Source organism: Salmo salar, chromosome ssa16 (assembly GCF_905237065.1).
Source record: "Salmo salar chromosome ssa16, Ssal_v3.1, whole genome shotgun sequence".
Taxonomy (NCBI): Eukaryota; Metazoa; Chordata; class Actinopteri; order Salmoniformes; family Salmonidae; genus Salmo; species Salmo salar.
In genome coordinates, this window is record NC_059457.1 from 7,447,547 (window position 1) to 7,474,767 (window position 27,221).

At 43.1% G+C, this 27,221-nt stretch overlaps 1 protein-coding gene across 1 annotated transcript in view; it reads right to left on the reverse strand.

Annotated features, from left to right (window-relative positions):
* Positions 1-7,479: 7,479 nt before the first annotated feature.
* Positions 7,480-27,221, reverse strand: part of LOC106573111 (alpha-1,3-mannosyl-glycoprotein 4-beta-N-acetylglucosaminyltransferase C) — a 120,737-nt gene continuing 100,995 nt past the window's right edge. Inside the window, exons 3-5 of the mRNA XM_014147822.2 lie at positions 11,318-11,469; positions 10,056-10,203; positions 7,480-9,777 (exon numbers count right to left, since the gene is read on the reverse strand). Of these exons, the coding sequence (XP_014003297.1) occupies positions 8,621-9,777; positions 10,056-10,203; positions 11,318-11,446 (1,434 nt within the window). The 5' untranslated portion in view covers positions 11,447-11,469 and the 3' untranslated portion in view covers positions 7,480-8,620. The remainder of the gene's footprint in view (positions 9,778-10,055; positions 10,204-11,317; positions 11,470-27,221) is intronic.

A 27,221-nucleotide genomic window follows, 5' to 3' on the forward strand; every position in this document is an offset into this window, starting at 1 on the left:
AGGATGAGCAGTAGAGGGCGTTGCAGGAGCAGATGTGGCAGTACACCCCCCCCTCTCCCTACGGGTGTCACCTGGTGTGAGGTACAGAAATCCTGTAAGAGGGAGGGGACCAGAATGTGACGGCGGTGCACCTAGCAGCGCTCAGGCCCGTATCCCTCCCAGTCCACCAGGTACTCCCAGCCACATTCAGAAGCCGCCGGACGGTATTGGCAGGATGGTCATCGATGAGCCAAGGGGGTGGAGGAGCTGCAGGAGGAGACAGGGGACTGGAGCAGACAGGTTTAATCAGGGATACATGGAAGGTAGGATGGATCCTGGGAGAGGCTGGGAGTTTCAGGCGCACCGCAGAGGGGTAAACGACAAGGTCAATTTCAAAGGGACCAATGAATTGGGGATAAAGATTCTTCGATGCCACCTTCATTGGCCGGTCCTTCGATGAGAGCCATACCTTTTGACCCGGGGTGTAGACTGGAGCTGAGGCCCAGTGACAGTTGGCTTGGGACTGGGTCCTGTCGGAGGCACGAAGAAGGGCAGCCCGGGCCTTCCTCCAGGTACGGGGGCAACGCCGCAGATGGTCCTGGACAGAGGGAACCTCAAATTCTTGGGCAGGGAACAAGGGGGGTTGGTAACCCAGAGCACACTCGAAGGGTGACAGACCTGATGCGGCGTTGGTGAGGGTGTTGTGGGCATACTCAACCCAGGGTAGTTGAGTGCTCTAGGAGGAAGGGTTAGCAGAAGTCACGCAGTGAAGGGCAGTCTCCATCTCTTGGTTGGCCCGTTCGGTCTGGAGGTGATATCCAGAAGAAAGACTGACATTGATACCAAGAGTTGAACAGAAGCATCTCCATACCTGGGAGGTAAACTGGGGTCCTCTGTCAGGAAACAATGTCAGAGGGGATGCCATGCAGACGAAACACATGGGATACTAACAGGTCTGCAGTCTCCCTGGAGGACAGGAGCTTGGAGAGGGGAATGAAGTGAGCCATTTTGGAAAACCTGCCAATAAATGGTGAGGATGACGGAGTTGTTAGATGGGGAAAGGCCAGTGACAAAGTCCAGAGCTGTGTGACCAGGGGCGACTGAGTATGGGAAGAGGGTGGAGCAGACCGGAAGTGGGTTTAGTGGAGGTTTTGTTCCGGGCACAAACAAAACAGGCTGAGAAACTCCCGGACATCTCTCTCCATCGTGGGCCACCAAAAGCGGGGAACCCAAGAGCAGACTCAGACGAGGAGACTGGGATGAAGAAACCAAGGTAATTATTGAAACACAGGGGGGAGATGGAGTGCAGGTCAGGGGAAGCACGGGCAGGTTGCTGGAAACCAGGTGTGGAGGCTGAGGCTGGAGCGAGAGGGGTTGAGACAGTGTAAGCAGGTCCGTAGGGGGATTAGTAGGGAGTAGGGAGTAGTAGGATGATCGAGACATGGGATTGGAGACAGGGACCAGAGTCAGAGCAGGCAGAACTGTAGCAGAGACAAAATCAGCGTCAAGCAAGGAAAACAGGATCTGAATAGTAACAAACAGCTAGATCCGAAGACTGACTGAGCAGAGATTACGAGCTGGCAGCGTGGAAGTGGCAGGACTGAGTATTTGTAGAGGTCTTGATTACGGAATAGGTTGCAGCTGGTGGGGATCTGCTCTGACTCCAGCACACCTGTCTCTGCCCACACAATCACACACACAGAGAGGGAGAGAGTACTGGGGGAGTGGGGGCAGGTCAAGGAGACACAGGATGAGCAGTAGAGGGCGTTGCAGGAGCAGATGTGACAGTTACGGCAAGCCTAAATAAGTTCAGGAGTAAAAATTTGCTTAACAATTCAAATGACCTGCATGGACTCACCGTGTGCAAGTGTTCAACATGATTTTGAATGACTACCTCATCTCTGAACCCCACATACAAATAATTGTAAGGTCCCTCAGTCGAGCAGTAAATTTCAAAAACAGATTCAAAGTTGACACAGGGAGTCAGGAAGCAAGTGTAGTTAGTGAGTTTAATAATAATGAACGTAGACCAATACAAAAAAAGAGAACCGTCTGACAAGGAAACATAACCAATACTGCCTGAAGAGTGATGCTAGGGAGTGCTAGATGAAGGGGGAGTAATCAAGGTAGTGATGGAGTCCACAGCTGTGTTCGAGTACACATACTAACTGCACTAACCGTACTATTTGTGATGTAAATTTAGTATATAGTATTCTTAGTGGTCATAGTATGAATATAGTTTGTATACCAAAAGTTCCCGGATGTCATAATAAATTCATCAAAATACGATGTGGACACTATTTCCTTGCTTTTAGAGCCCATAATGCAATTCTCCCAAAAATGGGCATGGCTTCATAAGGCTCAGATTTGAAGAAAATGGTGGAAAATATACAGCGGAAGACCGATGAGAGTGGATAGTAATTATTTGCTTTAACTAATTATGACAAATGTTAAGCAATGTAATAAAGTAATGACTTTTCAAATAAGTTACGTAATTTTGGCTGACAATTTGTTAGCTACGCTATCCTTACGAACTGCATAGCATATTACAGCAGTATGTACCGGGTATGTTAGCTACCTACTGTAACGTCAGTTGGCTACTAGTATATTGAACTTGCCAGTATATTTACTTTATTCTATCTAACTAACTACTCAACGTTTATTGACTTGGGGACCAGGAACCACTGGCATGAGGAGGGAAATATGAAAAGATGGTGAGATCCGGTAGTTAGTGGTGAGTTGTAACCTGTAAGTTACCTCATTGTCCCTTTAGATACCTTGAACGGCCCCACAAACCGGGGCCTCAGCTTCTTACAGGGCAGGCGGAGTGGGATGTTCCTGGTGGAGAGCCAGACGTGATCACCAGGATGGAACACGGGAGCTTCACAGCGGTGACAATCCACCTGCTCTTTCTGACAGCAGGCAGGGCACTGGACTCTCACGTGGGCATCGTTCCATACCTCTTCTGCGCGCCCGAACCACTCGTCCTCCACAGCAGCTTCAGTCTGGCTTGGAGTCCACGGAGCCAGGGCCAGCTGATAACCCAGAACACACTGGAAGTCAGCCCAGTGGAAGAGTGTCACAAGGAATTCTGGACGTATTCAGTCCAAGGAAGGAATCGGGCCCACTCCTACTGGTTCTGGCAGTGACTCCTCATGAACCTCCCAGCTCCTGGTTCATCCTCTGCATCTGCCAGTTAGATTGAGGCCCCCAGCTTCACCATGAAAGCCTTCCATACATGTGATGTGAATTGGGGGCCACGATCGGAGACGATATCCGCCGGAAGGCCATAGTGATGAAAGACCTGCTGGAACAGTGCCTCAGCGACCTGGAGAGCGGTAGGGAGACCAGAGAGGGATGAAGCGGCCTGATTTTGGGAATCTGTCCACAACCACCAAAATGGTGGTGAAACCATCAGAGGGGAGATCCGTGTTGAAATCAATGGGCAGATGAGACCAGGGACGCTGAGGCATGGGAAGAAGTTTACCTGCTGGAGCATGCCGGGGAGATTTAGATTGAGTACATACTTAACTTGAGTTGACAGTGTGCAACGTCCTGCGCCAAAGGGGGTCATCAGTATTTCTCAGAAAGGGATTGAGTGGTGCGGGTGATACATGAGGGTCCAGCGGCGAGGGATGTGTGTGCCCAGGTCAGCAACCGATCTCTGACCCCCGAGGGGACGTAGATGCAGTCCGGAAGGCAGGTCGAAGGAGCAGTTTCCCTCTCCAGAGCCTGGCGGATGTCCACATCTACGTCCCAAAACCAAGGGCCAACGATACAGGAGGACCGATTGATGGGCTGGTAGACACTGATAGGGCCTACGTGGAACCACATGGTGCGGAAAAGCAGGTCCTCCGACATCCTGGTCCCCAGGTGGTAATCCTCCACCTCCAGACCGAACGGGCCAACCAAGAGATGGAGACTGCCCTACACTGTGTGACTTCTGCTAACCCTTCCTCCTGGAGCGCTCAACTACCCTGGGTTGAGTATGCCCACAACACCCTCACCCAAATGTATGGGGCTATACATTTGGGTGAGGTTTTTTTCTCGCCTCTGAGTAGCCTCGTTTCACTGCCAAAAATAAAATTAAACCATCTAGATTTCAGCGAAATAACAACACGATGTCAAATACTATACTATTGTGAAGGACTTAATTCTTCCTGCTGCCGGAGATATGGCTGGGGCAATGCTGGGGTAAAGGCCCAAAAAACTATACAGACAATGACTCCATCAAACAACACTGTTGCACAATACATCAGTGACATGGCAGGAGATGTTTTGAAACAATTACTGCTTCGCAAACCAGCTAGTGAATTATATGCGTTACAGCTGGATGAGTCAACAGATGTGGCGGGCCTGGCACAGCTCCTGGTATGTCTGTTACGTTTATGGGGGTCAATTAAGGAAGACGTCCTCTTCTGCAAACGACTGGAAACCAGGACAACATGAGAGGATATTTTTAAAGTACTGGACGTGCTTTGTGACATCAAATGGACTTTGATGGTCAAGATGTTTTGGTATCTGTACTGCGCAAAAGCCATGACAGGGAGACATAGTAGAGTGGTAACGGGCGTACAAGCAGTTGCTCCCGATGCCACTTGCGTACACTGCAACATCCACCGAGAGGCTCTTGCTGCCAAGGGAATACCTGACAGCTTGAAAGATGTTTTGGCCACTACAGTGAAAAATGTTAACTTTGTTAAAGCAAGGCCACTGAACTATCGTGTATTTTCTGCATTATGCAATGATATGGGCAACGACCATGTAAAGCTTTTACAACATACAGAAGTGCGCTGGTTATCAAGGGGCAAAGTATTGACATGTTTTTTTTAAATTGAGAGACAAGCTTAAAGTGTTCTTTACTGACCATCATTTTCACTTGTCTGAAAGCTTGCATGACGATGAGTTTCTCAAACGACTGGACTATCTGGGTGATGCTTTTTCTCACCTGAATGATCTGAATCTAGGATTACAGGGACTCTCCACAACTCTATTCAATGTACGGGACAAAGTTTAGGCTATGATTAAGAAGTTGGAGCGCTTTTCTGTTTGCATTAACAAGGACAACACACAGGTCTTTCCCTCATTGTAATATTTATTGAGTGCAAATGCACTCAAGCTTACGAACAACGTCAAATGTAATATAGCGAAGCACCTGAGTAAGTTGGGTGCACAATTACGCAGGTACTTTCCCGAAACGGATAACACAAACAACTGGATTCGTTATCCCTTTCATGCCCTAACTCCAGTCCACTTACCGATATCTGAACAAGAGAGCCTCATCGAAATTGCAACAAGAAGTTCTGTGAACATTTTATTTAAAATCAGAAGCCACTGCCAGATTTCTGGATAGGGCTGCGCTCAGAGTTCCCTGCCTTGGCAAATCACGCTGTTAAGACACTGATGCCCTTTGCAATCACGTACCTATGTGAGAGTGGATTCTCGGCCTTTACTAGTATGAAAACTAAATACAGGCACAGACTGTGTGTGGAAAATGATTTAAGACTGAGACTCTCTCCAATACAACCCAACATTGCAGAGTTATGTGCATCCTTTCAAGCACACCCTTCTCATTAACCTGTGGTGAGTTATTCACAATGCTTGATGAAGAAATAAGGTTTTATATGTAAGATTGCTAAATAAAGACCAAAATGGTTGATTATTATTATATTAATTATTTGTGCCCTGGTCCTATAAGAGCTCTTTGTCACTTCCCACGAGCCGGGTTAGGACAAAAACAAACACTCATTCTTATGTTTAATAAATGTATCGTATAGTGTGTGTGTGTGTGTGTGTGTGGCAGGCTTACAATGATGGCAAAAAACAACATTTGAGAGTGTGCTGACCCTGGTGCTAGAGGAGGTACGCAGCTGGAGGTTGAATGTTTGAAGGGGTACGGGACTATGAAAAGTTTGGGAACCACTGGTCTATCACATGTCCCTGTTGTTATGCAGAATATCAGAAAGAGGACAGGAGGGAACAACCAATTTGACCAAGCTTGAAGAATTTTGAAAAGGATAATGGACAAATGTTGCACAATCCAGGTGTGGAAAGTTCTTAGAGACGCTGCCAAAGGTGCTTCTACAAAAAGTATTGACTCAAGGGTGTGAATACTTATGTAAATTTCATTTTCAATACATTTGCTACAATTTATAAAAACATGCTTTCACTTTGTTAATATGGGGTAGTGTGTGTAGATGGGTGAGGTAAATAAATCAATTTAGAATTCAGGCTGTAACACAACAAAATGTGTGAATGGGTATGAATACTTTCTGAAGGCACTGTACTCCCACACACACATAACATGCACACACATGCAGCATACTGACGCCATGCACGCACGCACGCGCACGCACGCACACACACATGCTACTGTCTATTATCTACCTGTGCCTAGTCACTTTACCCCTACTTACAGTGCCTTCGGAAAGTATTCAGCACCCTTGACCTTTTCCACATTTTCTTACACTTATTCCAAAATGTATTAAATGAAAAAAAAATCCTCATCAATCTACACACAATACCCCATTATGACAAAACAGGTTCTTGGAAATGTTAGCAAATGTATTAAACAGAAATACCTTATTTACATAAGTATTCAGATCATTCGCAATAAGACTCGAAATTGAGCTCAGGTGCATTCCATTTCCATTGATCATCCTTGAGATGTTTCTACAACTTGATTGGAGTCCACCTGTGATAAATTCAATTGACTGGACATGATTTGGAAAGGCACACACCTGTCTATATAAGATCCCACAGATGACAGTGCATGTCAGAGCAAAAACCAAGCCATGATGTCAAAGAAATTGTAGAGCTCCGAAACACAAAGACTCTTCCTAGAGCTGGCCACCTGGCCAAACTGAGCAATCGGGGGAGAAGGGATTCCCGCAATATAACATCTGCTAAATATATGTATGTGAACAATAACATTTTTATTGATTTGGTCAGGGAAGTCACTCTGACAGAGCACTAAAGTTCCTCTGTGGAGATGGGAGAAACTTCCAGAAGGACAGCCATCTCTTCAGCACTCCACCAATCAGGCCTTTATGGTAGAGTGGCCAGACGGAAGCCACTCCTCATTAAAAAGAACATGACAGCCCGCTTGGAGTTTGCCAAAAAGCACCTAAAGTACTGAGTAAAGGGTACTTATGTAAATGTCGTATTTCAAATTATTTTATTTTTATAAATTTGCCAACATTTCTACAAACCTATTTTTGCTTTGTCATTATGGGGTACTGTGTGTAGATTGAGAAAAATACCCCCAATTGATTCAATTTTAGAATAAGGCGGAAAAAGTCAAGGGGTCTGAATACTTTCTGAAGGCACTGTATATGTACAGTACAGTACATACTGAAGCTACCTCAATTACCTTGTATCCCTAAACATCGTCTCGGTACTGGTACTCCCTGTATATAGCCATGATATCTTCTACTTCCTATATATAGCCATGTTATTTTTACTATGTATTTACTCCTCATGTCACTATTTCTATTTTATTTAAAAAAAAAAAAATCTTTAACTCTGCATTGTAGGAAATGGACCCATAAAGTAAGCGTTTCATTGTTAGTCTACACCTGTTGTCTACGAAGCGTGTGACAAATACAATTTGATTTTAGTATACCATGGCCCACGGGTACAACACAGAGTAAATAAAGTTTATTTGTTTCTATATTACAGAAACATTCTAAGAGAAGATCCTTTAGTGCCTGAGAGCACATCATTGGGGAAAGAGAGTGAATTTACTTGAGACCCTAGCTCCAGGGGTGTTGTTGTTTGCTGGTATAGAGAGCAGAGCGCTCCTAACACAGACCAATTTACTCCGGTAAAAATGTGGTGTGGTGACAAAAAAAAAATTCAAATATCAGTTCCACCCCATTCCTTACTGTGCGCTCCAATCTGAGATGTTAGAGAAGAAGGGTGAAAACAAACATTGTTCTCCTGTCAGCGGCTCTGACGGAACATACAGTGCCAGAGAAATACTTTTGCAGAGCTCGCTCCAACACCACGCCAGCCTTAATAGGAGGGATTGAATGGACACACTGGATATTCACAGACATAATGACCATCATAATGCTTGTAGGGTAAGATGTAAAGGATGACGATAACTTTGGAAAAGGGTGAATGGGGCTATTTGCTGATAGTAAGAACATTTGGAGCAATGCTATGTTCCTAAGTCTATACTTGTCTGTAGGTGTGTTATTTCTTAATCAACACCGTTCAAGTCCAGAGGACCCAGAGGCTACTTTTGATGTGGAAAGACACTGAGAAACATAAATAATAATAAGATGTACAACATGAGTATAATGGCCAACAAATATTTCCCATGATCTCACATCCATAAAAACGGGTCAACATCCATAAATGTGTTTAGTCAGACAATCATTAAACATTTTTCCATAATTGTAAAAAGCAATAAAGTATACTTTCAAATATAAAAACTCTAGATTGATTTGTAGATAAAAATATAAATACATATACTATAAAATCAAATAAATAAATGGGTAAATACATAATTAAATAAATAAACACATGCAACAATAAATAAATACATGAATATGTAAATAAATGAATACATTGTCAAATGAATTAGTAAACCAACTGTTACCCACATGGTATGATGATAGTTTTTGTATTGTCCTCATTGACTGGGGGGTTGTGTAGTCCACAAGCTTATACTCCTAATAATCAGCCATTCTTTCTGACTGGCAGTCACCACAATACGAACACACTCAATGGCAAAGGCAATCTTGTGGTCCACATCTTTGACCTCAATGTGGCCATTTTTAAACTCCCCTAACGTGATGTAGGAAGAACACTGCCTTCCTCTCTTTGTCCCCACCAGCTTCTCTCCTACTTCCAGAGCTCCATGGTGCAGGATATCATTCTGACGATCATCCGTTCCTGTCAAGATTTTGATTTTGCTTATTTTAGTTGATTTGTTAAATACTATGACAAAGAAGTCTCCGGTAGAGGGAGGTTTCCCCCAAAAGTACTCGTCCACACTGCTATAAGCCTTGGTGGCGTCATAGTTTTCAAATACATTAATGTTTGTGTACAGGCTGGCAGGAGGGTTGTCAGGGATATCAATAGAGTCCTCTTCAAAGTCATCATCCTTCAACTTGTTCTCTGCTCCCTTATATGAAGAGTAGTAGCCCATGTGCTGGAACAGAGAGGGCTTGAAGCGGATCACATCTTTCTGGGCCAACAAGCCCCGGAAGTGAATAAGGAGCCAGTCACAAGGCATCTCCTGGTAGAACATGAGCAGGAAGTGGGCCAGGCGCGGAAGGTCTCTTGAGTGGTAGAGCTTCCCTATGTAGCCAAGCTTGGAGAACTCCAACATCACCCAGTACGAGCCTTCCCTGGAGGTGACCACCTTTTTCAGGGATGTTAAGAAGTTCCGTGAGCAGAGCACATCGTCCTCCAGCATCATGTAAAAATCTGAGAGATTGGTGCAGAAGTTGAGGAGGAAGGCGTAGTCCACGTTCTGCTTGGAGCGGAAGCGTACTCTGTCCTCTGGGTCGTTGTAGTTCCTTTTCAGCCCATCCAGTGATGGGTAGTACACCTCAGGGGCATGGATCACCAGGAGATGCCCGGCGATGATGTGGTGGGCAAACTTCCTGGAGATGTCCTGCACCAGGTTTTCACACCAGGCCAGGTCAAAGTCCGCCAGGTGAACCACCACCACAATCTCTTTTAGCTCCTCATAACTGGACTGGTCAAAAATTGATTTGATTGTCTCCATGAGGTAATTCCCTCTTTTTCTTTTGACGGACGACAGCCCAATGGTTAGATATTCTGTAAACAAAAACATAAATATTATTTCACTGTACATTAAAAGACGACTTAAAAAATTTATCACTTGCATGATGACCGAATAAAATCTAATCTCTGACATAAAATGTTGCTACATATTGTCGAAACAACTGCCGGAAAATGTATTATTAATAATTTATTTAAACAAGTTTTTACAATGTATTTCTCGTGTCTAATTTGACATTGTTAATACAACAATTTGCAATGACAGCCAATGAATTGCACACTACATACTAGGCTACATCCTATGATACACTCACTCTTTCGAGGCAAAGGGGTTCCAGCAAGGTAACGATATGTGACGTTTATGGTTCCAGAGAAATTTGTGAGATCTTTAAAGGTGTGAACATATCTCTCTGAGTTTGAAGGATGCACTGATGTTTCTCTCAGTTGTCTTTTATCCTCCTCCTACAACACAGAACAAAGACAACAGATCAGATGAGATGAGACGACTTCACATTGTGAATGCCAAACAAACCAAAGTCTCATCTCATCTCTGTTGGTTAGGGTCTGTAAGTCAGCGTTTCACTGTAAGGTCTACAAATAAACTTGATTTGATCTCAGCTAATGTACAAACAAACACAGCAAAGTCAAGTCATCTCCTTGGAACATTTCTCAAATTTCTAAGACCATTGATATTGACATTGCCATGGATATGTACTTCGTGAGAGCACCAGATCGTTGAAAATGTGCACCCCCCCATAATTTAAATAACAAATACAGATAATGTGTTATGATCACCAAGATTTGATGGAATCATGAATAAGAAATAAATCCTTTGGCTCTGAAAGCTGTAATATGTTGCCTTTTGAAAACAAGAAACTATAAAAGGGACAACATGGTTAAATACAAGAGTAAACTCTTGGATGAAAATGATGCTGTTTGATTTAAGAGGAAGGGGGTGGTACAACAGGCTAGTATACCCCAAAATACAATTCAGTCAGATGTTGTACTAACTAAAAAGTGGACTAATGTGGAAACTATTCTATGCCATTAGTAGTGGAAATCTGCATTTCTCAATTCCAAATGTATGTGAAAGATAGGTACCATCTAATTCCAAGTTTTTAGATGGTGCCTGTGTTCTCCATATATTTGAGATTGGATGACTTAAAGGCGCATTTGGCAGTTGCTACATACATTTTGGACTTATAAATTAATGATATGTACACATTGATTATTAAAGAATATAACCTATTAATTAATGGCTCATCATTAACTTAGGTTAACTGTTGTACCCCATCAGAACCAAAAATATAAGCCTCTTTTACTCCAATTTTTGTAAACAAGTATATGTTAACAAACACTATAAACCCTCAGAACATGGTTAAAACTATACTTCTGGATGGTTAGTCCTTGCATCCATAGCTCTGTCAGGGACAGGGTTTACAGGGACGGGGTTTATACTTTGTTACTGTTTCAATTGTGTATTGCCCCTTTAAGTGAATGATATGGCATCCGTATTAGGAATTTGTCAGTTATCAGACAAAACGTCCTAATCTGGATGCCGTAGATAAAGACTCACCAGCACATACCCATCCTCAATGTACAGATTGAGGAAGAGTAGACAGGTGACCAGGACCCCCAGGAAGGGGATGGTGGAGCGTTTACGGAAACACCTCATCTTGTCCAAGGACTTCCACACCAGCCTCATGATGGAGACACTCTCACTGGGATCTGCAGGGAAACACATGTGGAAAGGTACATTAGCAAGCTGTGTAGCAACACGTTGAAATGGAACATACATTTCATGAGACGGGCTTGGCCTATAGACTGCCATCAGATGGAGGGGTTATGAATCATTTTCTTTTTCTTTCAAGCATCACCTTGTACTGCAATCAGATTAGTTCCACTCTTCCTGATCATAGTGCATAGTAGGAAAATGCTATTTTCAAAATACTGGCAAAAAATGTATTATAGTGGAATACAATGAATACCACCAGAGATAGATCAGAGAATACAAAGATTAACACACAAAGAAATATACAATTATAATTTATAGACTGCAATTGGGCATCAGCTAACTCTTTTCTGCCACAAAGCCCCAGAGATGCTTAATGGAATACAAACTAGCTCTAAGCTTAGTTCAATAGTCACACACACATCGAGCACCGGGAGCCTGCCTCACCTGGGAAAAGGGCTGGTCAATACCGCTCTGTTCTGGATCGACACACACATCCTGTCTCTTTGTAGGCTATTTATTCAATCATCAGTGGTATTGGTTATGCGTAATTAGATGCTGTTGATGCTTTTGCACTTTTGCATAATTATGGGTTACTTTCATTGCAACATTGGTATATGTCCACATGTCCGGTAAAAGCCAACTGTGAAGGTATATAAAAAGGGAAATAGAAAATAGGAAAGGTATTGTACAAATAATATAAAATAATAGGAACTTAATGGGACCTTCATCCTAGTCATATGAATTATGAAGGTAGCCTCAAGAAACACCTGCCAACAGTAAATGAATCATTTACCAGATGCTCTTATCCAAAGCAACTAGCGTAAAGTGCCTTGCTCAGGGGCACATCAACAGATTTTTCACCTAGTCGGCTTGGTGAAACTCTCGGTTGAGAACTTTTGGTTACTGGCCCAACACTCTTAACCGCTAGACTACCTGCCATCCAGTTAGTTAACTAATTACTAAGTAATCAATTAGTTAGTAGCCAAGAGCTCTATTAATATAAAAAAATATAATCTTGAGCCAAACAAATAGCTCTCTTAAACTAGACTTTAAGTTTGTCACTTTCAAATCCATCCCTCCCTATCTCTCAATACAGGTACCTCTGTAGTGTAGATGACTGACATAAGCCGAAAAGCTGCAGTGCTGACTGAGACTTCCACAACTCTGCAACACAGTGGACTCCACACAACAACCTGATAACCCAGCTCCTTTATAATCTCATCTCGCTCATTTCTTCCTATCAAAAACCAACAGCCACGGGGGCATCCCGAGTGGCGCAGTGGTCTAAGGTACTGACCGGGAGTCCTATAAGGGCAGCGCATAATTGGCCCAGCGTCGTCCGGGTTAGAGGAGGGTTTGGCCGGGGGGGCTTTACTTCGCTCATGACGCTCTAGCGACTCCTTGTGGCCGGGTCGGGTGTCTGCAGGCTGACTCGGGCTACGTTGTTTTCTTTGACACAGTGCAGCTGGCTTCCAGGTTAAGCGGGTGGGTGTTAAGAAGCGCGGTTTGGTGGGTCATGTTTCGGAGGACGCATGACCCGACTTTTGCCTCTCCCTCCCGAGCCCATTGGGGAGTCGCAGCGATGAGACAAGATCGAAATTGGGGAGAAAAAGGAGGTAAAAAATGTAATTAAATAGTCAACTACAGCTAAATGTGACACTGGCAAACATTGTGAAGCCTCTTTCAGTCTTTTCTATGTTATTAAGGGAAAGTAAGCAAATGACAGTGGGGAGAGAAAAATATATGTGTTCCCTGGACCACTGTGGACAGAATACTACAATTACACAACTGGGCAATTTTATTTTCTCTGCTTCATGCTGGCTAGGTGGTAAAGTATTCTCTCTCACACATGAGTGCTGTAGTTGGAATCCTGGCTGTTTAACTGCCTCCCAAATAGCACCCTATTCCCTATATAGTGCAGTACTTATGGGTGCTTCCCACTGGGCACACCACGGCATTTCAACATGGATGATTGGGTAATGTTTGGTTGAAACTTTGATCAATGACATTACAACCTACTGTATATTCACACTGAAAAAGACAGCCAAATGTGAGTTGAATTTCCAATGTTTTATCAATATGCTTTCAACCATCTAACAAACCAAATTCCAATGAAAAAACTGTCAAATTTTTGCCACCCTAATATCTATCACTGCGCTGTCAACCTTTTAAAAGCACAGAAAAGTTCAAATGGGAATACAATGTCAGATATGTTGTTTATTTATACAACAGATTCATGTGTTATCACTGTGCTTTAGTGATGAGTAATTAACAGATTTTATTTGAATTTTTAGGGGTTCTTTTTTTTGTGTGAGCCCAACGCACTGTTTCTCATTTTACATTTACATTTTAGTCATTTAGCAGACGCTCTTATCCAGAGCGACTTACAGTAGTGAATGCATACATTTCATACATTTTTTTTTTTCTGTGCTGGCCCCCCGTGGGAATCGAACCCTCTAGAGAGAAATCAAGTCAATAACTATGTGGGACGCTGGGCTGAAGGGAGTTGCAGTTTTCATTAAGCAAATATTCAACTTTGTTCAGCTCAGAAATGTGGTAATTAACTACAATGAACCCATTAAATTAAATAAAATGTTATTTGTCAGATGTTTCGTAAACATCAGGTGTAGACTAACAGGGAAATGCTTACTCATGGGCCCTTCCCAAAAGTAAAAAGTAAAACACGCAATAATAACTACACAATGAGTAATGTTAACTTATATACCAGTACTGAGTCGATATGCAGGGGTATGAGATAATTGGGGTATATATAACTAGGAATAAAGTGACAAATATTAAACAGTAGCAGCAGCATACAGTATGTGACGATTTAAAAAAGTTAGTGCAAAAAGGGTCAATGCAGATAGTTAACCAAATAGCTACTCGGAATAACAATTTAGCAGTCTTATGGCTTGGGGGTAGAAGCTGTTCAGGGTCCTGTTGGTTCCAGACTTCGTGTATCGGTATCACTTGCTGTGCGGTGGCAGAGAGAACAGTCTATGACTTGAGTGGCTGGAGTCTGACAGGTTTAATGGCCTGGTATACAGGTCCTGGATGGCTGGGAGCTCGGCCCCAGTTATGTACTGGGTTGTACGCACTACCCTCTGTAGCACCTTGTGGTCGGATACCAAGCAATTGCCATACCAAGCGGTGAGGCAGCCAGTCAAGATGGTCTCAATGGTGCAGCTGTAGAAATGCTTGAGGAGCTGAGGGCCCATGACAAATATTTTCAACCTCCTGAGGGGTGTTGTCATACCTTCTTCACAACTGTGTTGGTGTGTGTGGACCATGACAGATCCTTAGTAATGTGGACACCAAGGAACTTGATGCTCTCGACCCGCTCCACTACAGCCGCGTCGATATGAATGGCGGGTTCGACCCCGTTTCCTGTAGTCCACGTTCAGCTCCTTTGTCTTGCTGATGTTGTGTGCAGCCACGCAGTTGTGGGTGAAAGGGGAGTACAGGAAGAGACTAAGCACATATAACTGAGGGGCCCCCATGTTGAAGGTCAGCGGGGTGGATGTGTTGTTGCCTGGCCTCACCCCCTGGGGTCGGCACGTCAGAAAATCCATGATCCAGTTGCAGAGGGAGGTGTTCAGACTCAGAGTCCTCAGCTTAGTGATGAGTTTGGAGGGCACTATGGTGTTGAACGCTGAGCTGTAGTCAATGAACAGCATTCTCACAAAGGTGTTCCTCTAGTCCAGGTGGGAAATGGCAGTGTGGAGTGCAATGTAGATTGCATCATCTGTTGGGGCAGATGCGAATTTGAGTGTGTCCTGGGTGTTTGGGATGATGGTGTTGATGTGAGCCATGACCAGCCTTTCAAAGCATTTCATGGCTACAGATCTAAGTGCTACGGGGCGATAGCCATTTAGACAGGTTACCTTGGCGTTCTTGGACAAAGGAACTATAGTGGTCTGCTTGAAACATGTACAGTAGGTATTACAGACTGGACCAGTGTTAAGGGTGTGTACTGGAGGCGAAGTCAGGTGCAGGAGAGCAGAGTGTAGAGAACAGGTGCACTTTTTATTCCGGTCCAACGAAAGCACAGAAGTACATAAATGTGCCCAAACATGGAAAAATAGACAAAAGTATGACGCATAACAATACCCACGTAACATAAATACAATTTCACACAAAGACATGGAGAACAGAGGACTAAATACATGCAGTGTGATTAGGGAATGAAAACCAGGTGTGTATGGAACAAGACCAAACAAATGGAAATATGAAAAATGGAGCGGCGATGGCTAGAAAGCCGGTGACGTCAATCGCTGAATGCCGCCCGAACAAGGAGAGGAGCTGACTTCGGCGGAAGTCATGACAACCAGGGAGATGTTGAAAATGTCAGTGAAGACACTTGCCAGTTGGGTGTAGCAGATTAACGTCTGGATTATTGACCCGCTCCTTGAAAGTGGCAGCTCTAGCCTTTAGCTCAGTGCAGATGTTGCCTGTAATCCATGGCTTCTGGTTGGAATATGTATGTACGGTCTCTGTGGGGACGACGTCGTTGATGCACTTATTTTATGAAGCTGGTAACTGATGTGGTGAACTCCTCAATGCCATCGGATGAATCCCGGAAAATATTCTAGTCTGCGTTAGCGAAACCGTCATGTAGCTTAGCATCCGCTTCTTCAGACCATTTCTGTATTGAGCTTGTCACTGGTACTTCTAGTTTGAGTTTTGCTTGTAAGCAGGAATCAGGTGGATAAAGTTATGGTCAGATTAGCCAAATGGAAGGCGAGGGAGAGCCATTTTGCGTTTCTGTATGTACAGTAAAGGTAAACTAGAGTTTTTTTCATCTGTAGTTGCACACGAGACATGCTGGTAGAAATTAGGTAGACATTTTCCTGCATTCACCGGCCACTAGGAGCGCCACCTCTGGAAGAGCATTTTCTTGTTTGCTTATGGCCCTTTACAGCTCGTTGCATGCGGTCTTACTGCCAGCAACTGTATGTGGAAGTAAATAGACAGCTACGAAAAATATAGATCATAATCCATTGCGCATCTTATTTCCGGCTCGGATACACCAAACAGTTAGGTTAGATACACACAGACCGTATAGACCGAATGAGAGAGGAATGCACTAAACAAAACAATGAGATAGAGGGTTAGAGACAGTTTGTGAAAGTACAGTATGTATGCCTTATGTACTTTGAAGAACTAGCTAAATTATTTTGTCAGACAGCTCTGCAGCATACTTAGCCAGGCTAGCCTAGCTAAATAGGATGACTAAAGACAGTACAATATGGGGAGCACAGAAATGACGTTGGATGGTCTGGCTGGCTGGCTGCTTGCTACTGCCTGAGCAGTCTGTGTGTATCTAACCTAGCGTAGCAGGCATAAGTGTACCCATCTCTGTCCAAGCCAGAAAAAACAGACTCAATGTATTATGGTTATTGTAGTTAACTGCCCCAGAAAACATGTATTTTGTTTGCAACAAGGCACTAAAATAATACTGCAATACAATACAAAGTGTTATGTTTGGGGCAAATCCAATACAACACATTACTGAGTACTGTACCACTCTCCATATTTTCAAGCATAGTGGTGACTGCATCATGTTATGGGTTTGCTTGCAATCATTAAGGATGAGGCCAAATCTACACTGGCGTTCCTTTCCAAGTGAATGTAGCCAAGTTACAGTTAAACTTAAATCTGCTTGAAAATCTATGGCAAGACTTGAAAATGGTTTTCTAGCAATGGTCAACAACAGAGCTTGAAGAATTTTGAAAAGAAAATTGGGCAAATGTTGCACAATCCAGGTGTGGAAAGACTTACCCAGAAAGACTCACAGTTGTAACCATTGCCAAAGGTGATTCTAACCTCAGGGGGTTGAATACTTATCTAATCAATATATATATATATATATATATATATATATATATATATTTGTGTTTTATTTTTCCAAAAAATAACACAGACATTATTGCCTACTTACTAAAGGAATTAATGAATTATGTAGATAGTAAGGGTAAGTGTGTTTTAATGGGCTACTGGCAGACAGTCACTCCCTCAGTCTTCCTATCTCCCTGCTGTAACATTCCAGCAGGACACATCAGACTTCTTCAGTGGGTGCTGTTAAATGCCTCCTCTGAACTTACCCTACTGGAATACAATTATATATTCAAGATACCACTACACAGATGGGTAAGCTGTCAAAGCAAAAGTGAAATATCTCTGAAACCTGCATTTGACAAGCTCTGGCAATAAAATAATCAAGAATAGCGACCTTTTCAAAGTGTTTGTGTACAGTACTATCAACATAATTCATTAATTCCTTTAGTAGACAGGGTACTGGCAGCAGAGGAAGATGGAATAACGAAGTTTATATTTGAAAATGAAATGTTGTCCTCTGGGAGTATGGAAACAACCTTGGAGTCTGTCGATGTGTTGTTCATAAGTAAAAAATAAACCCTTAACAAACACTTTTCTTTCGGGTCTAAATCACTTTAAACTCTCCAATTTAGCGACACTTCATTTAAAAAATGAGGCGAACCTCGTGTAATGGGAAAATCTGAATGGAAAACTCATTGTGAATGAGAAAGGGGAACATACATTTTAATAAAATGGGCAGCATAAAGCAGTTCTCTCACATTTGATCTTGTTATCTGTTTTACATTATTTCCCCTGGGTATCCTGCACCTCACAGACATACAGCTCTGCACAAATAATCAATTAAGCCTGCAGATTTGCAGGGATTCAGCAGTTGCTTTGTGTCAGGTCTTCAGCCACTTTCTTTCAAGAGGGAAACACCGGAGGCTGCTGTTGATAACAAAATTGTAATGTAGCGAGGAATAATAACTCCCTTCATTATGAAGTTATTTTTTTTTTTACGAATTCAAATTGGTAAAACTGTTTACCAATTACTGCATTCTTATGTAATTTGTCACACAATGAGAATCTATCATCTACAAAGACTTAATGGACTGTCAGATATAGACCTCTTTTGTAAAGATGCTGAATTATCAACATAGGCAGCATACCGAAGGGGATTACTATTGGTGCCTTATCACTCTTTGGAGCAGTAAATGAAAAAGTTTAAAGCAATTTCATCATGCAATCCATAAAAATTCCCATACACCCCAACAAGGTTACAATTGTCAAGGCGAGGACACAACTCCTGTTCTACTAACTTGTATTCCACTAACTCGTATTCTAACTTATACTAAAACTACAGGCACAGCTCCAATAATTCTGCACCCCTCTTGTTTGCTGCTCAGTCCGTCTGCACATGGCTGTGTGCTCACTTAGCTACCAACACCTTATCAGATCTGGTCATCGTCACCGGACCCAGATGCTGTGTTCTACCGGTAGCCGGTAACGACAGGCTGGCTGGCTGTGTGGAGCTCCAGAGGTTGGACAGCGGTGCCAAGGTTTAAATAGATATGTACACACACTCCCCTCCTGCTCCAGGCCTATCACTGCTGTCAGCAGCCTGAGTGTGTTTCCCCCTGGACACACTGTTTGTGTGTGTGTTTGCGCACTGTGTGTGTTTTCCCCCCTGACTCGCTGTCCAAGCTGGCCCTCGCCGCCACCACCGCCTCATGGGAGCCAATGAGGCGGTGGTGCAGCTCCAGGTGTTCTCCCATAATTGCCTGGTGGTGTGCCTCGCGAGCAGCAACCCCTTGGAACAGGAAATAACAAACATCCTTAAACCGCTGCCTCCTGCATATCCCTAAGCCTCCCTACGTCTGCCAGAAGTCCATAGTGTTTTGGATGCTACAACTCAACAGTGCTGCTACCTATTTTTGATGATTTTTAAGGAAGGACACTTTGTTTAATCTAAGTCCAGCGTAATTTGGATCCGCGTACAAAGCCCTAAAATTAATTTCCATTCATTACCACCAAGGCTTTTTCATGCAAGGACCAGTGCAGGTGACACAGATGTTCTAGCTTCTAGAATAGGTTCCTCATAAAATATTGAACATGTGTAGCTCATTGATGCTAGCTTCAGAGCAATCAGGCTTCAAACACTAAGAACAAATGGCAGTCCTCTGGCTGCAGTACAAGCGCTCCTCATAGCTCGGTGCGAGCCATGATTGAAATGCGATCGTAAGGAGGGTTGTTCAACATTGGATTGGTCTGTATTTTCCTTATTTTTTTACATTTCTTTCTATTTGGCCGGTGACAGAGCTAAAGGTTGTATCACATATTTTCAAGGCCACCAAATGGAGGCATGCCAAGCCTGGACAACTGAACAACTGATAATTAACTGCCTGTATCACTGTGATGTTGGATTTGAAAAGGAGATTGCCTTTCTCATTTTGACTGCATTGATATAAATTAAAGAGATAACTATGATGAGAGAGAGAACAGTGATCTGTCAACATACATTTGTCACATCACAGTGGCCAGTTGAAAGTGGATATATGAGTTACACTGTACGGGCAGGGTCTGACCAAACAAAGAAGCAACGCCAACGTGTCTCTGTGATGTGGGCGATGGGCGACGAATGCTACTGTGAATTGGGAACCAAGCTGCTTCCAGAATGTTCTCTGTATTTACCTTTAGGGTCAGAGAGAAACATGAAAGGCTTTGCGGTTCCATCAGTGGCGAGCATAATGAAGACGGGAGGCGTGAGAAATGATTCATGTGTGAGCCAGCCTCTCTCAGGCCGTTCTCAGCAGTTAGCATTCTGACCCAGATTAGCTCTCCACCAGAGGCCCACTGGAGAGAGCTGGAGATGGAGGGCCGCGATTTGTCTGGCTCATTTCCACTAGATAACACACCGGACATGTTGTACTAGACACACAGACATACACACGCACAAATGGACTCACACACATGCACACACACAGTTTCTGTTACAACACTATCTTTGGCGTCAGAACAATTTGATACTGTTAGAAACAGACTGTGACACAAATTATGCCGTAACATTAGAGTACCACATGGTTAAATTAACATATTCTGAAGTAATTATCTAGTGTCAAAATACTCTGTTAATCCATCGCCGTTGGTGGGCTACAGTACATTCAGCCCATTGCTAACCTGCATGTTGAGCAACCCCGCTGCTGCACACTGATTCTCCCTCCTTGCCCTTTGTGTATGACGTCACGTGTCATCAACATATGCCGCGGCTACCCTGGAGCAATAAACCAGAGGCCCCATGTGCATTCTCTCCTCTCCTCAGACAACTGTCAGCAAGCCCACTCTATCTTTCTGCTCTGGGCGAGAGAAAAAAAGCCATAAGGAGATGATCGAAAAAAAGAGAGAATTCTCTCTCTCTTCGTCAGTTTGGGAGAAGGGAGTCGGGAGATGGACAGGGGACTTGCCTTGAAAGCTCTTAAAAAGCCAACTTCACCTCCTGGTCAAATCTGTGAAATGAGAAAATGGCTGAAGGGGCAAGGGTCCTGTGGAAGATAACATGAGAATGCACTATCTCCTCCCCACACATTGAGTGCAGGGAGGACAGGGCACTGGCAGGCTATTCAAAGGGCTCCGTCTCTCCGTGGTGTTGAAATGAGAGACCAGGGAGAGACAATAAGATGGCCCAGTTTCCCACCAGTCTGAGAACAGAGAACAGAACACACACAGAGAAGAAGTGCTCTTAGGAAATGAGCCTCTGGGATGAGGAAAGTAGACAACCACAGAAATGAATAGGGTTTAGTACATGAAGGAAAAGTACTGTAACAAATTGACAGGACTGTACAAGTGAGGAGCAGACAGATACTGAATAACTGTGCCATTTCATTAAACTGTATATTTTAATTTGTGTACATAATGCAAAAAAGTAAATGTTATGTTTTATTAGCACAACCCTAAAACACCTCACTAAACATAAAGCCCAAGCATCAAACTATTGAGTCCTCACAAGCCATAATATCAAACTTTACATAAGTAGACACAACACAAATGAAGATACAGTATAATACAGTTCTTTCTGTAAAGAATTTCTGACAAACCATGGTATCAAACAACTTTACACAACTACTGTGGACATAAGTAAGAAACAGTAGACTACCTTAGTGAAAAATGTCCATTCTTCCTGGTAGACTAAAGCATCCTAAACAGCAGTATCTTCTGACAGCCGTCTCGGAAAGACTGTATACTGTACATCTCTTCCATAGCTAGGCTGACTTGTGGAGAGTATCCTATAAACCTGCATCCAGCATCCACCCAATCTTCCTTCAGCATTAATAATTGATGAGGCTGGATCACTAAAAGTAATTTCTCGCCAATATCCCTGACCAGGCAATCCAACACTATTGTAGTTGAGCCACAATTTTTTTTATTGTTTTAAAATAAGTAAATAAAAAATGTATTTCATTGAGGATAACGTTCTGTTAAGGATTTTTTTGTTAATTAGTAATATATGATACATGTGGAATATTACTATTCCTTCAGCTATGATGAGTCTCTCTCTCTCTCTGTCCTCCTGCTCAGTTGTGCACTGGGGCATCCCACTCCTCTTTCTATTCTGGTTAGAGCCAGTTTGCGCTGTTCTGTGAAGAGAGTAGTACACAGTGTTGAACGAGATCTTCAGTTTCTTGGTAATTTCACACATGGAATAACCTTCATTTCTCAGAACAAGAATAGACTGACAAGCTTCAGAAGAAAATGTTTTGGTTCTGGCAATTTGAGCCTGTAATCGAACCCACAAATGCTGATGCTTCAGCTAGTCTAAAGAAGGCCTGTTTTATTGCTTAGCTGTGCTAACATAATTGCAAATTGGTTTTCTAATTATCAATTAGCCTTTAAAAATGATAAACTTGGATTAGCTAACACAACATGCCATTGGAACACAGAAGTGAAAATTGCTGATAATGGGCCTCTGTACACCTATGTCACGTATACTCTCTCTCCGACGTCTAGGTCATCATGCTGCTGATTATCCGGCACACCTGTCACCATCGTCAAGCGCACCAGTGCCTCATGACACTCACCTGGACTCCATCATCTCCTTGATTATCTTCCCTATATCTGTCACTCCCCTTGGTTCTTTCCTCAGGTATTATTGACCGTTTCATGTCAGTGCGTTGTTTGTGTTTATTGTTTTATTTATTTATTAAAACACTCACTCCCTGTACTTGCTTCCCGACTCTCAGCGCACTCACTATGTAGATATTCAATTAAAAATCACCTGTTTCCAGCAACAGTCATTTACAACATCTACACTGTATTTCTGATCAATTTGATGTTATTTTAATGGACAAAAATATTACTAATTGACCTCAAACTTTTGAACGGTAGTACACTGCTCAAAAAAATAAAGAGAACACTTAAACAACACAATGTAACTCCAAGTCAATCACACTTCTGTGAAATCAAACTGTCCACTTAGGAAGCAACACTGATTGACAATAAATTTCACATGCTGTTGTGCAAATGGAATAGACAACAGGTGGAAATTATAGGCAATAAGCAAGACACCCCCAATAAAGGAGTGGTTCTGCAGGTGGTAACCACAGACCACTTCTCAGTTCCTATGCTTCCTGGTTGATGTTTTGGTCACTTTTGAATGCTGTCGGTGCTTTCACTCTAGTGGTAGCATGAGACGGAGTCTACAACCCACACAAGTGGCTCAGGTAGTGCAGCTCATCCAGGATGGCACATCAATGCGAGCTGTGGCAAGAAGGTTTGCTGTGTCTGTCAGCGTAGTGTCCAGAGCATGGAGGCGCTACCACGAGACAGGCCAGTACATCAGGAGACGTGGAGGAGGCCGTAGGAGGGCAACAACCCAGCAGCAGGACCTCTACCTCTGCCTTTGTGCAAGGAGGAGCAGGAGAAGCACTGCCAGAGCCCTGCAAAATGACCTCCAGCAGGCCACAAATGTGCATGTGTCTGCTCAAACGGTCAGAAACAGACTCCATGAGGGTGGTATGAGGGCCCGACGTCCATAGGTGGGGGTTGTGCTTACAGCCCAACACCGTGCAGGACGTTTGGCATTTGCCAGAGAACACCAAGATTGGCAAATTCGCCACTGGCGCCCTGTCAACTTCACAGATGAAAGCAGGTTCACACTGAGCACGTGACAGACGTGACAGAGTCTGGAGACGCCGTGGAGAACGTTCTGCTGCCTGCAACATCCTCCAGCATGACCGGTTTGGCGGTGGGTCAGTCATGGTGTGGGGTGGCATTTCTTTGGGGGGCCGCACAGCCCTCCATGTGCTTGCCAGAGGTAGCCTGACTGCCATTAGGTACCGAGATGAGATCCTCAGACCCCTTGTGAGACCATATGCTGGTGCGGTTGGCCCTGGGTTCCTCCTAATGCAAGACAATGCTAGACCTCATGTGGCTGGAGTGTGTCAGCAGTTCCTGCAAGAGGAAGGCATTGATGCTATGGACTGGCCCGCCCGTTCCCCAGACCTGAATCCAATTGAGCACATCTGGGACATCATGTCTCGCTCCATCCACCAATGCCACGTTGCACCACAGACTGACCAGGAGTTGGCGGATGCTTTAGTCCAGGTCTGGGAGAAGATCCCTCAGGAGACCATCCGCCACCTCATCAGGAGCATGCCCAGGCGTTGTAGGGAGGTCATACAGGCACGTGGAGGCCACACACACTACTGAGCCTCATTTTGACTTGTTTTAAGGACATTACATCAAAGTTGGATCAGCCTGTAGTGTGGTTTTCCACTTTAGTTTTGAGTGTGACTCCAAATCCAAACCTCCATGGGTTGATAAATTGGATTTCCATTGATTATTTTTGTGTGATTTTGTTGTCAGCACATTCAACTATGTAAAGAAAAAAGTATTTAATACGATTATTTCTTTCATTCAGATCTAGGATGTGTTGTTTAAGTGTTCCCTTTATTTTTTTGAGCAGTATATATATATATATATATATATATATATATGTACCAGTCAATAGTTTGGACACACCTACTCATTCAAGGGTTTTTCTTCATTTTTTACTATTTTCTAGATTGTATAATAATAGTGAAGACAAACTATGAAATAACACATATGGTATCATGTAGTAACCAAAAATTGTTAAACAAATCACAACTAGTCTATCCTTGTCACGGATGGGCTATTGCAACAAGCGACCATTCCAGGTTCCACTCCTATTGGCTAAAAACAAGAATAAGCAACTCCATTGGACACGAGACCACCAAAACTGGACAATTGAGGAGTGGAAAGAAATTGCCTGGTCCAACGAATCCCGGATCCTGTTGTGACATGCTGATGGCAGAGTCAGGATTTGGCTGGGGTCAACGGTAAAGGCTGGTGGCAGTGGTGCAATGGTGTGGGGAATGTTTTCCTGGCACACATTAGGTCCCTTGATACCAATTGAGGAACGTTTACATACCCCAAAGAATCCACTGAGTTTGCCAAGACAATCCATCCACCTGACAGGTGTGGCATATCAAGAAGCTGATTAAACAGCATGATCATTATACAGGTGCCCCTTGTGCCAATCAAAGGCTACTATAACATTTTCGGTTTTGTTGAACAATGCCACAGATGTCTCAAATTTTGAGGGAGCCTGCAATTGGCATGTTGACTGCAGGAATGTCCACCAGAGCTGTTGCCAGAGAATGTAATGTTAATTTGTCTACCATTAGCTGCCTCAACCATCGTTTTAAAGAATTTGTCAGTACGACCAACCGGCCTCACTACTGCAGACCACGTGTAACCACACCAGCCCAGGACCTCCACATTGGACTTCTTCACCTGCGGGATCATCTGAGACCAGTCATCCGGACAGCTGATGAAACTGTGGGTTTGCACAACCAAAGGATTTCTGCAAAAATTGTCAGAAACCATCTCAGGGAAACTCATCTGCATGCTCGTCGTCCTCACCAGGGTCTTGAGCTGACAGCAGTTTGACGTCGTAATCGACTTCAGTGGGCAAATGCTCACCTTCGATGCCATTGGCACGAACATGTAACACGCTGAGCTGACCAATGGAGGGCGTTCAGAGCTCTCATTTAACGTTAATTTCACTTTAATTCCGACTGGGTTCAGGGCGATGCCTGTTTGCGAGGCCTTCCAGGTCTGTTCATTGACACTTTCGGATGGATATACTTATATTCTCCCATTTTTGTTTTGTTTCGTTATTTATTTTTCAATTCTTACATTATTCCTATTACCATACCATTTATTTATTGCTTGCGGGGGTCTGGGGGTGATGGCTGGGAAGGGGCAGACACCTGGATAGCAAGTTCATGTTTTGTGCTGTTCTGCCTTTGTCATAGCCGGGCCCGCTCTCACGATTAGATTCCCACCAGACCTCCGTGGTGCTTGTGTCTGTGTAGGTGTGCGTACATATAATTACTATTTGTACTTTATTATTATTTTCTCTTAGCATTTTAGTATTAGGTATGTGTATATTTTAAACTAGTGTAGATTACTATTCTAGGGTGTGTATGTATATGTGTATGTATGTATGTATGTATGTATGTATGTATGTATGTATGTATGTATGTGTGTGTGATGTATGTGTGTGTATGTATCTGTATATATTTAAAAATATTTATTTTTATAAGTATATTTTTTGGGATGTGTGTGTATACATGTGTATGTAGATGTGTATGTGCGTAAATGTATGTGTGTATGTGTGTGTGTGTGGGTATCCGTGTATATACTTGTGCATGTGTATGTATACGCGCGTGTGTGTGAGTGTGTGTATGTAGGTATGCATATATGTGGATGTGTGTACGTGTGTATGTATGTGTCTGTGTGTGTATATATATATATATATATATATATATTCACTATTGTTTTTTTAATAATTTAAAAAATATATTTTTAAATTAAAAAATATATTTTATTTTTATTTTTTGATTGTTCAATTTATCAAAATCCTTGTTCCCATCTCCTAACCCACAATATGTATTTGTACTGCTGTCTATGTCGGTTGCTGATGGTTTATGTTTAGACCGGCATTGCTTAGCAATGTAATCTTGTGATGCTATATCTTGCTTATCTCAGGGATTGACCCAAGATGAAGCTTAAGTGCACAATATGTTTAAGTTGCAACTTATTCTGTTTAGGTTTAATAGATGCTAACTGAACACTTTAATCGCGGGAGCCTCCTTAGTTCATATGTTAGTAGAAGTTCTAGGACAGTGAGAGGTGAACGTATAGTTGGGATTTTATTTTTGTTTTACCTCTTGTTCGAGGTCGCGCCGTGCTTTTTTGGCATCGGCCAGACAATGTGTTATTTTTATTTTCATGTTTTTTTCTCTCCTTTTTGTGTATGCCTGTTAAATGTGGGTTGATAGGAGGGGTAAATGTTGGGGAAAGTAGGGGAACAGGGTGGAGAGTAAAGGTGCTTGCGGGGGGGAGGGGTGGGTTGGATACTGCTCGGGTGTAGGTACTACAGATGCTGATCGTGATGGTTTGGTGCGCTTTCTTACCTTTTTAGTAACTTACATGTCATGCAGGCCACCATAGGAACTACAAATGAGAGGAGGGCGGGGCTTACATTAACTTCCTGGAATGTCAAGGGTTTAAACGAACCAATTAAGAGAGGCAAGGTCCTAGCCCACTTGAAAGCACTCTCGTCTGATATTATATTTTTGCAAGAAACCCATCTGAAAAACAATACTCATAACAGACTTAAATGTAAGTGGGTGGGGCAAGTGTATCACTCTAACTTCTCTGCCAAAACGAGAGGGACAGCGATTCTGGTACGGAAAGGAATTCCCTTTCTACATAAAACCACCATTGTGGACAAAGAGGGTCGTTATGTGATCGTAATAGGAGAGATCCACTCTACTTCTGTAACTCTACTAAATATCTATGGGCCAAACATTGATAACCCCTCTTTTTTCAAAAGAGTCCTTGC